We start from the raw sequence: 18,917 nt of genomic DNA, 5'->3' as shown, positions 1-18,917 counted from the left end.
CACAGCCTGCATCCGTTCCTGGGATTTGTCAGTCTTCTCCACATCAACAATGATTGCCCAATGTCATAAGTGTCCTGTTCCAGGACTGGACTCAGCATGGATATCAGGGTCCCACATCAGGTACTGGGGTGGACTGGAGAATCTTGGCTTTCATTGCTGTAGTGAATATGCTCCATCAGGGCCTTCAAAGAGGGACTGTAGAGGTCCTGTCCCACCCCCAACTCCCTAAGAATTTGTTGTACCTTGTCTACAGATCTGCAAGAAAGTGCTGCTCATTGGACCAAGCCTCCCTGCAGGACAGAGTAATCCAGTCTGTGAGGGAGTGAATATCTTGACCCTCTGAGTACCACACAGATGCTACCAGAGGGCCAGATTGGGGGCGATGGTGCTCATTTTCCCTACGTGGTCACAGAAAAGCCATCACCTCCCTACGCCCACCCCCATGGGTCAACCAGAGGTCAGGTCCTCTTGATTTTCCAATAACTGCCTCACTGCACTGGGTCCTGGGGCCACTGTCAACCTCACAGGAGTAGTTCGCAGAATGTTCTGTGGTCAGAGAGAGATTGAAGGATGCTCCTCCAAGAAATGCTTCAACGTTTCCCAGAGTGACATGCTCATGATACAGGCTTGTGGGAGAGCCCCTTTAGGCCTTGTAGTGAAGTTCTACCATGGACCCATGTCATTTTGGACCCCAGGAGCATTGAGGGCTATGACAGATGAGACCCTGGGCATGACAGAGACAAAGGAGCCATCAGAGGAGGCCCATGTTTCTTCCACAAATATATACTCTATTTCTCCACCTACCCAAGACTCTTAGAGTAGGTCAGCAGTCAGCTCTTTTTCTTTTTTAAGATTTTATTTGAGAGAGAACAAGAGAGGGAGAGAGAGGGAGAAGCAGACTCCTTGCCGAGTAGGGAACCCAATGCAGGGGCTCAGTCCCAGGACCCTGGGATCATGACTTGAGCTGAAGGCAGACCCTTAACAAATTGAGCCACCCAAGTGCTCTAGCAGTCAGCTCTTAATATGCAACATCCCACAGTCATGACTTTGCACCCAGAAGGATCACCCCTAGGCCTCTTAGGAGGAACTTTGGACGGTATTCTCCAATATAATGGTCCTGAGTTCTGGATGTCCATGGATTTCACATGGCACTCTTCCTGGTGTCTTCAATACCCTCCTTCCTGTCACCATACATAACAGCAGTAGCACCACGGAGCTAGCTTGTAACAAGCTCACCACATCAAGCAGCTAATTGAGATCTGTAGGATCACTCTCTGGGTCCTCAGTGAAATATTCTCATGACCCCCTGGGAACACTGCCCTGGATTTGGGAATTGCTAGTTGAGATGAATGAATGGAAGTGTACTTCTCATGTGTTATTTACCCATCTGCTAAACATATGGTGATGGGATGTACAGCATCATCCTCCCTCTCGACAGGGATCAATGGTTCATGCTCTAGAAATATGGGGTGCTCCTTCTCAGACTTTCTCTCTACTGCTCTGCACCAGGAACATGTGTCATCCCCTCATAACACAGCCACTAAAGGGACAAGCCTCTCCTGCTCTGGGGAAGGAGTGGTGGGGAGACACAGTGATCACTCTAGATGTGGGGATCACAGGTGAATACATGATGTCACAGGTTTTGTCTCCAGAGCAGCAGACCCTCACATGGAAATTATCATGAGGAATTTTATTAGGGAGTGCTCTCAGTATCAAGAATTGTCAGAGAGGGGTGTCTGGGTCTCTCAGTTGTCTAAATGTCTACCTTTGGCTCAGATCGTGATTTCCAGGTCCTGGGATAGAGCCCTGCATGGGGCTCCCTGCCCAGCAGGGAGTCTGCTTGTCCCCCTCTCCTTTTGTGAGGGAGTGAGAATACTCACTCTCTATTTCTGTCAAATAAATAAATAAATAAATAAATAAATAAATAAATAAATAAATATTTTTAAAAAGGAATTATCATAGGAAGGGAGCAAACTTGTGCAGTGGGAGAAGCAGAAGCTGGGCTTGGAAGCATCTCTGCGAAGGCCTCGGCCAGCCCCAGAGACAACTGGAGGTTGAGACAGTCTCTCAGAGTGGTTCCAAGTTGTGTAAAGGAGCCTTGCTCTTATGCCTCATGTTCACCAGCTATTGGATGCCCTGTTGTGGGAAAGGATAGTGATCCTGAATGACATGGCCAAGGCACTCTCTCTAGAGGGCTGATGGCTGAGCGCTCAGCTGGTAGATATCTCAGCAATGGGGGAAATAAATCCTGGACTCTGACACAGGAGCTGAGGGGCATCACAGCATCCACTACACAAAATGAGAGTCAGTTTTGAGCATATTTCTGTGGAAGGGGCAGCACCTTACCTCCTTGCTTAGGAACACATGACCTCCAGATTCCAGAACTCATTCCAGGAGCTCCGATTTCCCCAGGATGGTGAGGGTGGGCAACTATGGTGCACTGGGCATGCACCTGGGGGCCCCCTGGGTAGATCTTGGGGGGCGGTGGGGAGGAGAATGATACTGGAGGATATTAACCCTCATGTGAAAGATACTCCCAAGGGTCCTAAATCCCTCTTTCTTCTCATGTTTCCACACTTATCTCAAGCCCAAATGTGTCTCCATGATATCGTCTCCTCTCTGCTCTGGTTTATCCTGTCTCTCTCCTGTAATGCTCCAGGTGTGTGAACTGTGGGTCCCAGTTCTTTCCCATGGGGTGTTCAGGGACCACTCCGTTGCGGCCTCTGTGACCTGCTGATGGTGTGGACCAGTATGATGCCCTGTGGACCAGAGAAGGTGACCATGTTTCTTGTAATTAGATGAGAGAGGGCTGAAGAGTTGGTAGGAAAATGATCAACCACTGCAGATGCTTTGGGTGGTCTCCCCTAAGAGGAGTAAAGGCAAGAATCATTTGCCAGGTCTAAAGCTACCATGGCAGGTACCAAGGGTAAGCTGACTTGCTCTATTTCCCAAACAGGCCAGACAACGCAGATGAATGGGGATGTGGGAAGGCTCACCACCCCTGCCTCTCTCCAATTAATCTATAAATTCAGGAAAATCCCAATAAAAATCCCATTTGGACAGTTTGAGCAATTCAACATCCTTACTCTAAAATTTTTATAGAATAATAAAAATCTGTAAAAGACTTTAGTAAACATTTTTGACAAAAAAATAACTTTGATAAGAATAACAATGAAGGGTCTTATGTTATCAGACATTAACATATTAGAAGGCCAGAGTAACAAAAGCAGCATAATGTATGTGCAAAATTAAGCAAAGCAATGGAACAGAAAGGCCCCATGTATGTAAGAAGACTGAATAATGGCAATGCATAGCTTCTTTAGTACATTATGTTGGGAAAACTGGCTTACTCTCTGGAGAAAAAGAAATGGATCTATACCTAATATCAAATGTAAGAGTGGGCTCTACAAAACCTAGTCCATAAAAAGTCAAACTATAAAATCAGGAGAAGATAATCTAGGAGGTTTTCATTATGACTTTATGGTTGGGAAGGACTTCTTACACAAACACAAATTAAAAGATGAAGAATTAATGAATTTGTATGAAAACAAAAAATCCTGCTCAAAGAAGACTGATGGCCAAAGCTGACAGGCAACAGAATGGAGGTAACATTTGCAAAGTCAAGAACAAGCAAAAAACTTATTTAAAGAAAGCATTAGCTCATGGATCTCAACTAGAAAAAGACAAAAATAGTATTAAGGAAATGGGAAAACCATTGTTTCACGGGAGGGGAAGTCCCCCAAATCCTTACTTACTGATAATTAGAAAAATGGAAACAAAAAACACCATGAGATCTCTCTTTATGTCCATTGGCCTGGCAAAATTATATCACTAAACAATGCCACGTGTTGCCTCAGATGTCGGGCTAGGGAACGTTCATGTACTGTTGGGAGCAGGAGCAATTTGGAGGACCACCTACCCTTACTCATTACCTGAGGTCCACTTCTGGGTATGTATCCAGAGAAATTCTCACATGGTCCAAGGTGGGACAGGAAAGAGGGGTTTGTTGGAGTTTGTGAGAGTTTGAAGTAGCGACAAGTTGGGGGTAATGTAGGTGTCCATCGCTGCGGGATCGGATAAGAAGAGGGTGGTAGAACAATGTGCACAAGTTAGGAGCGGTGGACTAGATGTACACACAGTAACATGGATGGATCAAAAAGAACACCAAGTGAAAAATAGTGCCATACATTATGTAAATGAAAAATTTAGGTTCACAGAAAATAATACATTTAAATGAAGGGAACTCTCAAACACATTATAATGGCTGGAGGCTAGGGAAGGGGGGTAGAAACCAAAGACACAGACTATAAATAAAGAAAACTGGAGAAAGTTGGTGTGGCTGACATTAGGAGCGAGCCATGCAGGATGAACTCTGCATCTGTGCTACAAAATGAAGAGGAAGGAAAACAAAACACACAAAAAAGGAAAGAAGCATTAGGAAGAGAAAATACAATGTAGAACAAATGTGTCATAAAACAGAGGATTTTGTATTTGGTGCAAAACCAAAGCTCAGTCCTGCATTCTGTGCATTGCTCGCAAAGGAAGTGGCTGGAAAAGTCCCCTGTGGAAGAACCTCAGAGAGTCATCGAGGCAGGAGTCTGATGGGCAGTGGAAAAGCCTTCCATGGGAGGCTCTGAGCTCACAAACCTCTGGAGTTAAAGACCTCGACGACGACACGCCCACCTGTGGACCACTGGAAGTAGAAACAGACTTCAGTACAGTGAGGAGCCTATGGATCCACCTGGGATCAGACAGGTAAAGGTAAGGATGTGTGTGATCCAAACAGTAGGATGAGGACGATGTCCCTATGCTGGGCTCTCCATCCTGGGGGACAGAGAACTCACTTTCTGTTAAGTACTTGTCGATTATGCACAAAAACTAATCATGTCTGAAGTCCCAAAGGAAACCTTTAAAAATTATACATGTAATTTAAATTATTTTAAAAATCACAGAATGAGGGGAAAACTCCTTCCATGGGGTATTTTTTTTTTAAACCTCTGCTTTAAATCAGCTTTGAGTTCAAAGAAGAAAATAAAACTGATGCTGCTGAGCAGAGAATAATGCTAATCAAAATACTGCATAAGATAAGAAACTGACACAATGTTGATATTAAAGTTTTCAACAGAAAGAATAAAAAGCTATAAACCCTTATTATAAATATCGATGCAAAAATCCCCTGTAAGATGCTGTCACATTCAGCGGGGAATTATTCTTCACTGTTGTGGTTACATTGAGGGTTCTGCATCAGACTTCTTTTAAGGGTAAAATCGTTCAACTGTCTTCTGAATAGTTGCAGAATAGTTAAAGGAAAACCACTGGTGGAGAGATTCTTCTTGGAACCCAAACATCACAGGCAGGGAGAGTTGAGAGATGCATTCCTTATTAGAGCATCTATTAAAGTAATTTGCCATATTAAGTTAAAGGGTAATGGAGAAATATTTTAAAAATTCAACATCTCCTTCTGATTAAACAGTAAGTAAAATTCTTATTAATTTTGGATAGAAGGTAATTTCTTGATGCTATAAGTGCATATATTTTAAATTAAAAGCCAGTATCACAGCTAATGGTGAAACTCACACAACATAGCAGTTACATTTGGTAGAAAGCAAGGATGCCTATTACCCTCATGGGTACTTAACATTGTTCTGGAAAGGCTGGCTAATGCTTCTGGGGAGAGAAGGAAGCATGTGCTGTGTTATATACCAGCAGAAGGAAGCAGGACTGTCTCCTCTGCAGATAGGACTATATGCCCAGAGACCTGAGGAGAGTAAATGACGTTAGCAAAGGCAGGAGAACTCTGTGCAAGACTGGTCCACAATCAGCTGGTAAAAAACCCAGCAATGCACCTATGTACTAATATAAACATCTAGGGGGCCCTGGGTGGTGCAGTCCATTAAGTGTCCAACTTTTAGTTTCAGCTCAGTTCACGATCTCAGGGTGTTGGCACCGAGCCCCACATCAGGCTCTGCACTCAACGAGGGGTCTGCTTGAAATTCTCTCTCTCTCTCTCTCTCTCTCTCTCTCTGCCCCTCCCACTGCTGGTGCTCTCTCTCTCTCTGTCTCTCAAATAAATAAATATATAAATAAATCATTTATAAAAAATAAAAAACATTTAGGAAATATGATGGGAAAAAATTATATACAATGGCTTTAGTTTAAAAAAATCTAGGGACACCTGGGTGGCTCAGTGGTTGAGCATCTGCCTTTGGTTTGGGTTGTGGTCCTGGGGTCCTGGGATCGAGTCCCGCATCCGACTCCCTGTAGGGACCTGCTACTCCCTCTGCCTATTCTCAGCCTCTCTCTGTTTCTCATGAATAAACAAACGAAATCTTGAAAAAATTCTAAAAATAAAACTGACGAGAAATATGTAGAACTTAAAAGATAAAAAAAAATTTCAACTCTACTCACAGATCTAAACAAAGATAGAATAAATGGTGTGAGATAGCTTGGCCTTGGGACGAAAGATTGCACTGTAAAAATGTCAAATCCTCCTAAAGATAACTTATTATTTCAACACAAACCTAATGCAATCATGGTTAATATACCAAAATATCTTCTGAAGCTTTACTAATGATATAAGGAGCTAGCATGTAGAACCTAGCCCATAATACGGGCTCAGTAAATTACCTATCAAAATATATTCCAAATATATATATATATATATACATATATATATATATATGTATATATCTCCGATTTTCTTCTCCCCATATCCACTCAGATTCAAAACTTAGTTACTAATTTCTAAAAGGAACCACCCACTCAAGTGTTTTTTGAGACTTGGACATGACTGAAGTTGAGAGTCTTGTTGTTCTGGTCCCCACCTGAAGCATATGGCTTTTTCCCTTCCTTCACTCTGCACACGCAGACCCAAGCCCAGTCGGTATTCAGCAAAGTACATTTCTGAATCAGGATTCTCCTCGAGAAGACAGTTTTAGCTTAAAACCTATGTACACACACACTCACACACCCGTATATAAAATGTCTGTTAATGTTGTGTTGTTAAATTTAACAAGCAGAATAAAGTAACATGTGGTTTACAGTACAATAAACTCACAACTACACCATCATTTAAATATACTCATACATTCATAAAAAACGCTTTAGAAGAATCAGCATAATAACAGCAGTTACTTCTGGATATTAGAATCTTGGCTGATTTTTCCTTTCTTGTTTGTCTAATGTGTTTTATATGTGTAACTTAAGAAAGTGTTTTAAAAAGAAACATTTTAAAAGCCAGTTTCTTCCCAAGACACTTAGAATGGAAATGCAGGGGCGCCTGGGTGGCTCGGTTGGCCGAGTGTCTGACTCCTGATTCCGGCTCAGGTCATGATCTCAGGGTTGTGGGATCCAGCCCCACATCCAGCTACTCGGCCAGCACAGAGTCTGCTTGAGATTCTCCCCCTCTGCCTCTGTCCCTCCCTCCACTTGCTCTCTTTCTCTAGAATAAATAAATCTTAAAAAAAAGAGGATGGAACTGAAATGCCCACATTTTCTTTTATTTTGTCTGTTTTACATGCCCACATTTCTAGCAGATGCAGGGCCCATCTCAATTCATTCCTGGTTTGTCCTGTCCTTAGGAAATGCCACAGCTCTCCAAGGAGACAGCAATGGAACTTCCCAAAGATCCCTGAGAAGAGGCTGGAACATGCAGGGTCTGGGCCAGGGTGTCACCAAATTTGGCTCCTTTGGGAGCTGGGTGTGGCCCCAAATACAGGTGGGTTGAGGCACTGGTATAGTCCTGCTGAGGGGCCGTGGGAGCCACAGGTGAAGGGTTCAGGCCCACCTGGCATGTAAGGCCCCAGGGGAGAGAAGCTGAGGCCTGTGGTCTTCAAGTAAAATGGGGCAAGAATGCTGCAGAGAGAAGAAAGAAGGTGGTTAGGAGGGGATGGTCCAGGAAGGGCTTGTCCAGAGAAATCAGGGGTTTCCCTTGAGAAGTGAGGCCCAGAGTAAGGAAGAGGGCCGGCCCCAGCCCCAGGCCCACCCTCCAGTGGAGACTGTCCCAAATATGCAGTTGGGGCCTCCTCCCAGACCTTGCTCTTCACGAGACGTCTCTATGAGTGATGAGTGTTTGATCTGCCCCAGTTCCATGAGGGTGTGGGACCAGGTATTGTCCCACTTCTCCAACAGAGATAGTGAGTGTCAGAGAAGTTTGCTACTTGAATGGCTGGGAAGTGGGGGAGACAGGCCTGAAGCCCCGCACAGCTGACCCCAAATCCCAGATCCCTCCCGGTGCCCTACTCTGATGTCGTGTCCCTGAACAAGCCGCAGGCTTTTATGTGCTCCTGACACCCGGCACTGGTCCAGTGGTTCTGAAGACCTTCGTCTGTCTACAGGACTCCCCAAGGCTGCTCCCCTACTCCTAGCCCGAGGGGTTGGGGTGCTCCAGCAGAGCCGTGGGCTGGGGCTGGGCGTGAGGTCCCGCTGGCCTCCACCCTGTCACGCCCCACTGTCAGGGAACCCTCTCCATGATGCTTTGTGGGCTGGTGTCCTTGGGCCCAGAGTCTTTCCGACTTTCCTCCCACCCCCCCACCCCCAACCTGGCCAGGGTCCCACGGGAATCCTGGGTCTTCCCCAGCCAGCCCAGCCTGCCTCTGATTCCGGGAATGATTCTGACCAGTGAGTTGTTTCAGGGAGAGGCCTCAGAAGAGCTGATGGGATGGCAAAGCAATATAAGCAGCGTGGCCTGGAGTAAAATCGCCCAAATTCTGTAATTCTGGGGCCTTGTAATCACTTCTCTACTATTATGCTCCAGTTCACAGCTATGAAAACATCAGTGTTTTGACACAAAAGCTTTGTCTTTTGAGATGGGAGATATGGGGTGATAACGGAGCACACAGGAGAGTCCTGTGCGACCCTGGGCTAACCTCACATAAGCTGTGTCCTGACCACCCCCGTGTGTCCAACAGGTGAGCGGCTCTGAGGAAGAGGCAGGCGTGGTGAACAGTAAGGAGGCCTGCTGGTGGCAGCGGAGACCAGGTTCTCAGAGCTGGAGGGCCAGTTCCCACCCCACGCTCTGCCTTACGCACCTTCACACACTGCTCCTGCATCCTCGCTGTGCTCACAGTCAAACATCTCAACCTGCTCACATTCAGCCAGCGTGTTCTCGGTCCCGTTGCACAGGGCCACTTGAATAAATATGGGCTGGTCCTCCTCTGGCAGCGGCGGGTACAGCTTGCCCGGGGGCGTGTGCTTGGCCGCTCCACAGCCCAGCTCCCGGCACACCACAGCCACGTCCTTCATGTCCCAGCCGTCATCACACACAGTGCCCCAGTGACCTTCCCGTTCCACCTGCACCAGCCCTTCACAGCGGTGGGGACCATTTATCAAGCGGATTTTGGGAGGGGGCTCTGCAAACAGGAGGGGTCAGGGCACACTTAGAACTGTGGTCTTCCGGCAGCTCTCAGTGCTGGGGTGGGGTGGGGTGGGGTAGAGGCCTGCTGACAGAGGGAATCCATCTCCTAAGGGCAGCCCCACCTAAAGACCGCTGGGAAAATCAGCCCTGCGTTCTGAAGCCAAAGGAAGTAGGGACATAGGAATTTATGTCTTGGTTTTCAGGAGCTCAGAAAGATCTTAGAAAAACAGAAAAAGGCTAGAATGAGGTCTTCTCTAGAGATGGAGGCTGAGGGCTCCAGTACTCCAGTGGGCTGAGCTGCCTGGTTTCTTCTAAGAGCCCCTCTACACCCTGTTGCTGGCCTCACCGATCCCAAGCCCGCTCCCTCTGCAGGGGGACGAGCATGCCACAGGGTTAGTCTGTGCTCTGCCCATTTGTTTGCTTTTCTAAACCGGAGTGATTTGTAAGGAGGCGTTTTCTGGAGGGTCTCCAGCAGAGGAGGATTGGAGGGCAGAGCTGTCAGCGACCAGCCTCCCTTCTGAGAACAAAAATGATGGAGAGACCCAGCAGAGAGCCGGAAGGCAAAGACAGGATCATAAGAGCCAGCTGCGCACTAAGACAAGTCCAGTCCTCTCACATCACCTGCACTTGTTTTTCTCTGGCCCCAGACAATTTGTACAGAATTTCTGTCATTTGCAATCAAAGTGCCCCTTCTGACATAGTCAAATACCAAATTCATGGCAGAGTCCCTGCAGAAACAGAAAACCTAGAAGAATTATAGGTAAAATGTAAATGTGATTCTCAGAAACTCATAGATTGAAAGGATCAAGCATGTGTAAGACGCTGTGGAGACTGAATAGATAAGAAACTAGCTTCATCTAATAGAAAAATAAACACTGAGCTTTGAACATCCCAGAAAGAAAATTCACATTCTTTTCAAATTCCGTATAGAGGGGTGTCTGAGTGGCTCAGTCGGTTGAGCATCTGACTCTTGGTTTTGGCTCAGGTCGTGGTCTCAGGATCATGGGATGGAGCTCCATGTAGGGCTCTGTGTTCAGCGGGAAGTCTGCTGTCCCTTTCCCTCTGCCCTTTCCCCTGCTCAGACTCACTCCCTCTCTCTCTCAAATAATAAATAAGTAAATAAGTAAGTAAATAAATAAATAAATAAATAAATAAATAAATAAAAAATAAACTCGAATTCCATGTACAGCATTTACAAATATACCAACTATGTGTTAGGCCATAAAAACATTCTTAGTAAGTTCCCAAAAGTAAAAGACATGTAGGCTATATTCTTCAATCAAGTTTAACCACAAGGATGATGAAGAAATCTGGAAGAAATTAACAAATGAAAGGATAAATATAAAAACTATTTGTAAGAAATTATAAGTCTCCAATTATAAAATAAATGAAAACCCATATCCTACATACTTTAGAAATTAAACAAATGAAAATGTTAGCCATCGAAACTTCTAAGGGAGGATGAAAACAGTACTTAGAAGAAACATCTGCCTTATTTTTTTAAAAGATTTTATTTATTTATTCATGAGAGACACACAGAGAGAGAAAGTCAGAGACATAGGCAGAGGGAGAAGCAGGCTCCCTGTGGGGAGCCCGATGTGGGACTCGATCCCAGGACCCCAGGATCACAACCTGAGCTGAAGGCAGATAGATACTCAACCACTGAGCCACCCAGGAGTCCCGAAACATGTGCTTTGGATGCATTTACTACCTGCAAATAAAGATAAAGAGTAAATAAGCATTTATTTGAGAAGTTGAAGAAGGAGCAACATAGAATAAGCCTAAAGCAAAGAGGAGGAAAGATATACTGAAGGTGAAGGAGAAGTAAATGAACTAGAAAACCAAAACCCAAATAGATTTGAGTTTTAAAACTGTGACTGGCTCTCAAAAAAGATCCACAAAAGAGATCATCCTGGGCCGGTCTGCTTCAGAAAGAAGCCATACAAATGGGTTGGAATTAGGCAGAGAGCTTTATCACGAATGTGGATGCTCTATAAAATTGGATGAGAGGGACTGGCTAACATGATGTGATAATATGAAAATCTGCATAAAATGCCCAACTCTTTGGATAAAGATATCCAAACTATTTTAATAAAAGATAGAAAAATTAGAAAGAAGAATGAAAAAAAGCAGATCTGATGATGGGGGTCAAGGTCTCACAACTCGGCAAGTCCTTCAGGCTGATTCCAGAGACTTTTCAGGCGGCTGGAGAATCCAGCACCGTTTTAAACCTGCTGCAGGGCAGGGCAACTACACAGCGCTGCTGAAATCATGCCTACGAGGCTGACCTCTCCCTGACACCAAAACCAGAGGAGGATGGTTCAAAACAGAAAACTCATTTGTACATAAGGATGCAAAAAATTGAACCAAGATGTCAGCCATTCGTAGGTAGCTACTGGCCTCGAGGAGGACGTGGTGACTAAGGGGGGCTCAGCAGGAACCCGATGGCTGTTGCAGGGGAGGACCGCCCCCACAGTGACATGTTAGAGGGGAAACGAGGGATCACTGTGATGCTGGCTGGTGGCGCAGTTTCCTGACCCTTGCTTCCAGCTCTACCTTTGCGCCCAGCGGCAGGGTGACCTGGCAAAGGTACTGAATCTAAGTCTCATTTTCTTGTCAGTAGAATAAGAGCTGGAGTGAGACAATCCAGATAAAAGTTCGGATTCCTGAATCTGTTGGTGGTTTTCCCACTGTTTCCTGAGCATTGATGAGGCTAGTGAAAGCTCCTGCCTACCGTGAGCCTTGGGCTTGCAGTGCTCCCCTGGTCCCCTGCGCACCCCGCGGACCCCACTGCCAGGCGGCCGGGTCCCAGCACAGAGCCCTGCAAACAGGGTGCACCCCGGCTCCCGGCTTCCGAGGCGCCAGGGGGCAGGCGATGGTGGGCGGGGATGAGGTGCTGAGGCCCACGCTGAGCGGAGCCCCGAGGCCTGAAGGCCAGTTCCCCGCGGCCGGATCATCCAGCGGAAAGGATGCACGGGGGACCGCACCTGGTCGTCTAGAGGGCGATACAGCCGTGTCCTACCTGTGACGCTGAGTGTTATCGCCTCGCTGAGCTGGGCCCCCAGGCCGTTGTCAGCCTCACATGAGTAGTTTCTGGAATGTTCTGCGGTCAGAAAGAGTTTGAAGGACGCTCCTCCTCCAGAGGTGGCCGAGCGGCTCCCCAGGAACACATCGTCGTAATAAAACCGGTACAGGATCGGGGGAGAGCCCCTCTGGGCCTCGCAGTGAAGCTCCATCACGTCCCCCACCACGGCCCGAGTCCCGGGCACCCTGAGGGTGAGGACGGGGCGGGATGCTGGGGCTGAGGGAGACAGGGGGCCCCTTCAGAGAGCGTCTTTCCTGCTGGACGGACTTACAGCCCACTCTGTCCTCATCCTGGGATCCTCGCAGGGCTCCTCCAGCCCATGAGTTCTCTGTCCCTGCATGCCTCGTGTCCCCTTGCCCCCTCCCCTGGCTCACCTGCCCCTGTCACCACCACTATCAGAGATATCCCACCGTGTTCAGACGGCGTCTTAACCTCTTCACAGCCCTGCCCCTCGCTATCCCCGGCACACCCTCACGGCCACAGAAGGAGACTGTTGGGATCACGGGCTAATTAGGAGTGTTGCTTACCTCTGACTGTGACGTTCAGGGCTCCACTGCGGGCGAGGCCGTGGCCGTTGTCAGCCGTGCAGTAGTAGCGCCCCATGTGGCTCTCCCCGACAGCAGGGATCTCCAGCTCTGCTCTCTGGGAACGCTGCCGCTTCCTCCCCAGATGCTCCCCCGTGTCCTCTCTGTGCCAGGAGAATGCGATGTCCCCTGTGCCTTCAGCCACGGAACACACGAGGACCAGAGGCTCCCCTGCAAGCGCCTGGCCCCCCTGGGGCTGGGTCTCCAGGAGCACTCCGGATACTGGGACCCCTGCATGGACACGAGAGGGCAGGTGAGGGTCTGTGGTGGAGGTGGTGTCCTGCTGTGCTTCCCAGCATGTGCAGTTGCTGGAACCTGAGTGTTTGGTGGGGAGGGAGCATGCTGAGGTCCCTGGCAGGCCCACCCCACACCCTACGCCCCAAACTGCGGCCTTGCTTTTCCTTCACACTCATCAGCCCTCAATAATGACCAGCCCTCAGTGACCTTGCTGCCTCCTCATTTCCAACATGCCAGGGAGGCAGGACAGCAGGATGGTAGGACAGCTGGATGGCAGGAGGAGCACAGGCTGGGTCTGCCTCTTATTCATCACATGATCTTGGTGCATCTGTTAATCTCTCTGACTCTGAGTTTCCTCATAGAGCGCAGAGACTCGTACTAGCTTGACAGAGCTCGCATGATGATGAAGGTGGAATCCATCCATAGCAGCTGTGGCACAGGAGGTGTCAAACTGGAGGTCACACTAGGGGTCGCACTGGAGCTGTCACACTGGAGCTGTTGCATTGGGGGTCACACTGGAAGAGTTGCACTGGATGTCACACTGGAGGTGTCACACTGAGGGGTACACTGGAGGTGTCGCACTGGATGTCACACTGGAGGAGGTGTTCAGCAACTAGCAGCCATTGTCCACATTGTTCATCACCCACATGGCTGAGCAGGGTGTATCAGGTGGCTACAAGGGAAGATGCTGGCACCAGTGTGTCTGGGTTCCCATTTCAGCTGTGCTGCTTACATGCTGGGTTACCCTGGGCAGGTTGCTTGGCTATTCTGTGCTTTCCATTTCCTCGTGTGTGAAACGGGGATCTCTGGGTGCCAGAGTTGTTCTTCTGGGACTGAGCACAGTCGCCGGGCCTCAGGCCCGGCATTCAAGAAGTGTTGTATCAGTGCTGGGGGCTCTTTCTGCCACTCCTGTTACTGTGACCACTGTTCCCTGTTCCTCCGTGGCTCTCTCTGGCTTTAGGGTGCCTCCTGGCTGGTGACAGCCCCTTGAGGATGGAGATGATGGTTATTTATCTTGTGTGTGCTGAGCATACTCAGTGTCCTGCAGAAGGTGCTCCAGGGAGAGCTTATAATGATCACTTTGCTGACTGGGAGAGTAGAGCTCTAGGGAAATGGTGCTTCTCCTGTCGCTACTGACAGAGCAGAGCCTGGGGAGCGGGGATCCCTACGGCCACATACCTGCCATGCCCGCAGGGACAGGGGAAACACAGCAGGAAAGAAGAGACCCAGGTCTCCCCAGGGGCGCCCTGCTTTTCTCTGCCCGACCCAGCCTGCAGCGCTGCCCCTGGGACTCACTCTGCACGAGCACGTGGGACCGCTGACCTTGCTTCGAGACGCTGTGGGACGTTGTAGCCACCTCACACCAGTAGTATCCCGAGTCCCCCTTCCCTATGGCCGGGATCTGAAACTCTGATGAGCTCCCGTTTGATATCAGGGTGTGGTCATCCCTGAAGAAGGAGTAGTGAAGCTGCGTGTCTGACCTGTTCCAGGGAAGCCAGGTGTCACAGGACACGGTCACTGAGCTCCCCTCAATGGGCCGGATTGTCAGTGTGGGGGGTGGAAACAGGTCTGGAGGAAGAGATGAAACAGGTCAGCCGTCGGGGAGTGTGGAGAGCCGTCCAAGAGGTGTCCGGTGAGCAGGACTCACAGACCCAGACCCAAGGACACACAGCCACCCTTCCTTTCTCCCTCCTGGGCTGGTATTCCCTACCGTGCACCCTGGTGCCCCCCCCCCCCCCCCCCCCCCCCGCCAACTCACAGGCCCTTGAACACTGAGGTCTCACCCTGGACAGTAAGCCATACAGATCTTGTTTTTTCTGTCTTATATACAAAGAAGAATTTCCTGACGGCCTCACAGGAATAAGAGCCGCTGTCGCTGGGTCTTGCGTTGGAAATAGTATAGCTCGAGAGATTGTGGTAAGTGGCTAACGGGGATCCATCCTTGTAGTACGTCAGTGTACTTATTCTGTTATTCCTTTCCCCAGAGCACTTCACAACCACCTCGTCTCCTTCATAGGCGTAGCTGGGCATGTCAATGCTCAGCCAGTCTGCAAAAGATGTCAAACACCCGCAGTGCGAGCAGGACACCCTGCCCGGTCCCGGCACCCTGACTCCCACTCACACGGGGCAGGGGAGATGATGTGTGCACTTGTGCACACACAGACACACACACACAGAGCTGCACAGGACAGATCCCTTGGGAACCCTTAGTGACATCATCCGTATATCCTGTTATGTCTGTTTTAAAGGTTTCAATCCCATTTCCAGACCAAATACAGATTTTTGAATGACACTTGTATCTCTGTACGGATTCAAGGTGACATGTTCCTGTGGCAGCCAGGATCAACTTTCTCTGCATCTCTCACTCCTTGGAGGCTCAGCCTAGTGGTACAATTCAAACACTTTCTTTATTGTCTTCTCCCTACTGAAACAATCCATCTGCTGGGACAGTAACCTTGGGGCTGGAGGATCAGTACCTTTTACAGAGGCTTCTGAGAATCCTTTGCTGGATGGCCTCTTTGAGCAGGAGTGGGCTCCTCCCCTTGGAGGACACTGGTCCCCAGAGCTGAGGGCAGCATGGTGTTTGGATCTACCCCAGCAGGGGAATGAAACCAACAGGCTGCTGAGGCTGGAAGTTCCAAGTTTGTGCAGAGGAAGGAGAGCCAGCCCCATACACTATGACCCAGCCCTGCAGCCTGGGGCTTTGGGGGGAAATTTCTTCAGCTGAAAACTTGGCTAGAGATTCAGGTTCAAATTTCAGTTTAGAATCATAGTGCATTGGGCTGAATTGCAGAGATGTTCCAATAAAAAAGCCTAATCCCAGGTCTGACTTTGGATCATTCAGTGTAAAGAGAGGTAGAGTTGGACAGAGGAAGAGGATGTAGAAAGAGGTAAGGCCAGGAGTGTTTGTTTCATAAGAAGGCTCTGCTCTGTAGCTGTGAGTTTACGATAGAGGGAGGGTATGCTAGCTCTCAGGGTACTGCCTCAGAAGGCCGACCACCCTCACATGGGCTCTTGGTCGAATCTCCAAAGTGGAATCCATAAAGAGGTGGGACTTGATATCATATAAAGCATTTTCTCATCTTTTCAATTTTCACCTTTTCAATTTTTCATGTATTTTGCAATGCACACATTATTTCCCTCTAGGGATCTCTATTTATGGAACATGTTGCACGTGCATGCTTAGAATTTTTGTTCTTAATAAGTTCAGAGACCACTGGTTCCCCTGGACTGCTCGGCAACTTCAGAAGTCTCACTGGGGGACCAGGAGGTGGGCAAGGCAGTGGGTCAGAAGCACCAAGAGAGAGAGACACGTCTTGAGCCTTCCTGGAGGCCAAAAGTTTTCTTCCTCCACATGGAGATTGGGCAAGGTTTTCAGGGAAAATGATAAAGATGAAGTTAATTTGATTAAAGAATTAAAAAGAAGACTCGTGTGACTGGGTTTAGGGTAATGGCAGGGCTAGAGATAGGTAAGAGATAACTGAGTCTGGAACCAGGATCTGGCTGGGAGATACTTGGGGGAGAGGCTTTAACTTCGATGTTGGACTTACAGACCCATTCCCCAAAACAAGGCACAACCTTCACACACACACACACACACACACACACACACACACACACACACACACACATCTCACTGGATCCTAGGATAGTCCAGAGAACATTCTTGCTTCAAGTCAGGGCAGTTGTAATACAGTTTGTATCATCAGATATCAAAGTATCAGATATGTAAGGATGCCCTCTACTCCCTTTCTTGTAGGAGAGTGAATACTTCCTTGAAGGAGAAATTAAAGGAGAAAATGTAACTTTCCAGTCCTATAATATGAAACAAGTTAGGTGTGATTCTTTGCCATCAAAGGAAATGTTCAGGAGATGGTCCTGTTTTAGGTCCAGCTTCTCCCTTGCCTCTGGTTGCCTCTCCGTGGTAAATGTGTTTTCTGTCACAGCCTCTGGTGCAGCTGGGGGTCCAGAACCAGGAGAATGTTTACCCAACAGTAACTGTGTAAGGTTTGCTCTCCCTTCTTGGGTAACTTCTCTCTGGTCCCAGGGCTCAGCAGCAAGAAGAGATTTCACTGCCCTGACAGGGTCGGGTCACACCTTTAGCTCATCAGGCAGGCAGGTAGTGGTGCAGAGACCGAACTGCCCAGTGGGGACAAGCCTCCCACTCACCCCCACCCCAGTGCTGGCCCTGGTCCTTGCAGCCCCAGCTGGGAGGTGAGACAGGTAGCACCTGCCTCGCCGGCAGAGGGAGCCTCCCAGAGTCGGAGGAGAACAAAGAGGATAACTCACCAGACTGCACACCCGCAGCAGCTGCAAGAGGAGAGGCAGAGATTACCACTGGCCCAGGGGCTGCAGACTTTCTAGGGACGTTGTGACCTCCAGCCTCCTCCCCAGCCAGTCTCTCTGCCCCCTTTCCTCCATGCCTTCTTCCCTCTACCCCCACTTCTCGTCCCTTCCATCCTCCTCCTCTCATTCCGCTTATCCTTTCTCCCTCTTGCTCTGCTTGCTTCCTTCCCTCATTCACAACCTCCCATAGAATCAAGTGCTCAAGACCCCAAAAAGGCTCATAAACATAGCCTCCCCCACCACCACCAGAGCTGATTACTAGGTTGCCAAATTCTCAAGACGTCTCATGCTGTATGTGCTCCTCTCACACTTTCTTTTTAAGACTGACTCTTGTTTAAGACAGGTTGCCTGCCTGCTGGCCACACGGAAGCCAGGAAGAACCCGAGGTGGCCACTCGCATCTCATGGATGCTGTTTCTCCCTCCTTCCCTATTCCTCATCTTGCCTTGTGTTTACATCCGTGTGCAAGGGTCAGATTTATCAGCAGAAGCTGTGGTCTCATCTACAGTTGGCAGGACTTGAAGCCACTCCAAAGTGTAAGGCAAGGAGAGTAAGACATGAGTCCCCCCGGACAAGGTTGCTTGGTGTGAGAGTGGGGCTGGGAAGAGTAGGATTTCAGCAGGCTGGAAATATACTTTGCCCTAAGAGAACATTCCTCTGATATCCTTTTAAGAAGTGTTCTGATTTTCCCAGAGATAGAAGCAGAAATGGGTGTTTTCAAAAGAGAGAAGGGCATTAGTATTTGCAAAAGAGATGCATAGTCCTTTGTTTTCCTGGGAACCTGCTCTGCTCAATCCTGATTCGCATGATGCCTACTGGTCCTGAGTTAGAAGCTGGGGTGCCTCCTTACTCATCCCATTAGAGAGATGTGTGCTCAAGAGCAGGTTCTGGGATGCCTGGGCACAGGTGGTTCTGCCCCGGCTCCACCCGAGTCCTGCTCCAGCATCTTACTCACTGAGGAGCAGAAGCAGTGGCCACAGCAACATGAGATTGGCAGTGAGATGTTCTCCCAACGATGGTAAGAGGCAGCTCAGGTCCTAGAGCGGTGTCTATCCCCATGGACTGTGAAGCCAGGATTGGGAACTGTGGCTCAGCAGGGATTTTATAGAAAAATAAAAAAGGAAGTAGGAAAGCTCTCTGTTTGCCAGTCAGCATTGTTCCCACCCTTAGCCCCATGGGTGCTGAGAATATAAATGTTCTCTTTCACAGAGTTACTCAGATGTATGTGTATTGATCAGAAATGCTCCTTAAAATGTAAGGTGTCTTCACCCTGTGCCTAAAATCCTCTTAGGGAAGCTTTCTAACTCTTT

The 18,917-nt window shown here is 48.5% G+C and overlaps 1 protein-coding gene across 3 annotated transcripts; it reads right to left on the bottom strand.

The window, feature by feature from the left end:
• Positions 1–7,483: 7,483 nt before the first annotated feature.
• On the bottom strand, positions 7,484–18,688 carry LOC121474016 (Fc receptor-like protein 2). Of its 3 annotated transcripts, none has more exons than XM_041726847.1 (8): positions 18,563–18,688; positions 17,552–17,572; positions 15,046–15,309; positions 14,558–14,830; positions 12,968–13,255; positions 12,378–12,656; positions 9,030–9,350; positions 7,484–7,854 (listed from the first exon to the last, which is right to left on the bottom strand). In XM_041726847.1, the coding sequence occupies exons 1-8, from the start codon at positions 18,591–18,593 to the stop codon at positions 7,832–7,834; spliced, it is 1,500 nt and encodes a 499-aa protein (XP_041582781.1). In that variant the 5' UTR covers positions 18,594–18,688; the 3' UTR covers positions 7,484–7,831. The 3 variants fall into 3 exon arrangements, with proteins under 3 accessions (XP_041582781.1, XP_041582789.1, XP_041582795.1); XM_041726855.1 differs by having other exon boundaries at positions 14,585–14,830; XM_041726861.1 differs by lacking the exons at positions 7,484–7,854; positions 9,030–9,350 and adding an exon at positions 10,902–11,066.
• Between the last annotated feature and the right edge of the window lie 229 nt (positions 18,689–18,917).

This window comes from Vulpes lagopus, chromosome 1, assembly GCF_018345385.1.
Source record: "Vulpes lagopus strain Blue_001 chromosome 1, ASM1834538v1, whole genome shotgun sequence".
NCBI classification, from domain to species: Eukaryota; Metazoa; Chordata; class Mammalia; order Carnivora; family Canidae; genus Vulpes; species Vulpes lagopus.
Note: the sequence above shows the minus strand (reverse complement) of the source record. Positions and strands in the feature narration are given on the sequence as shown.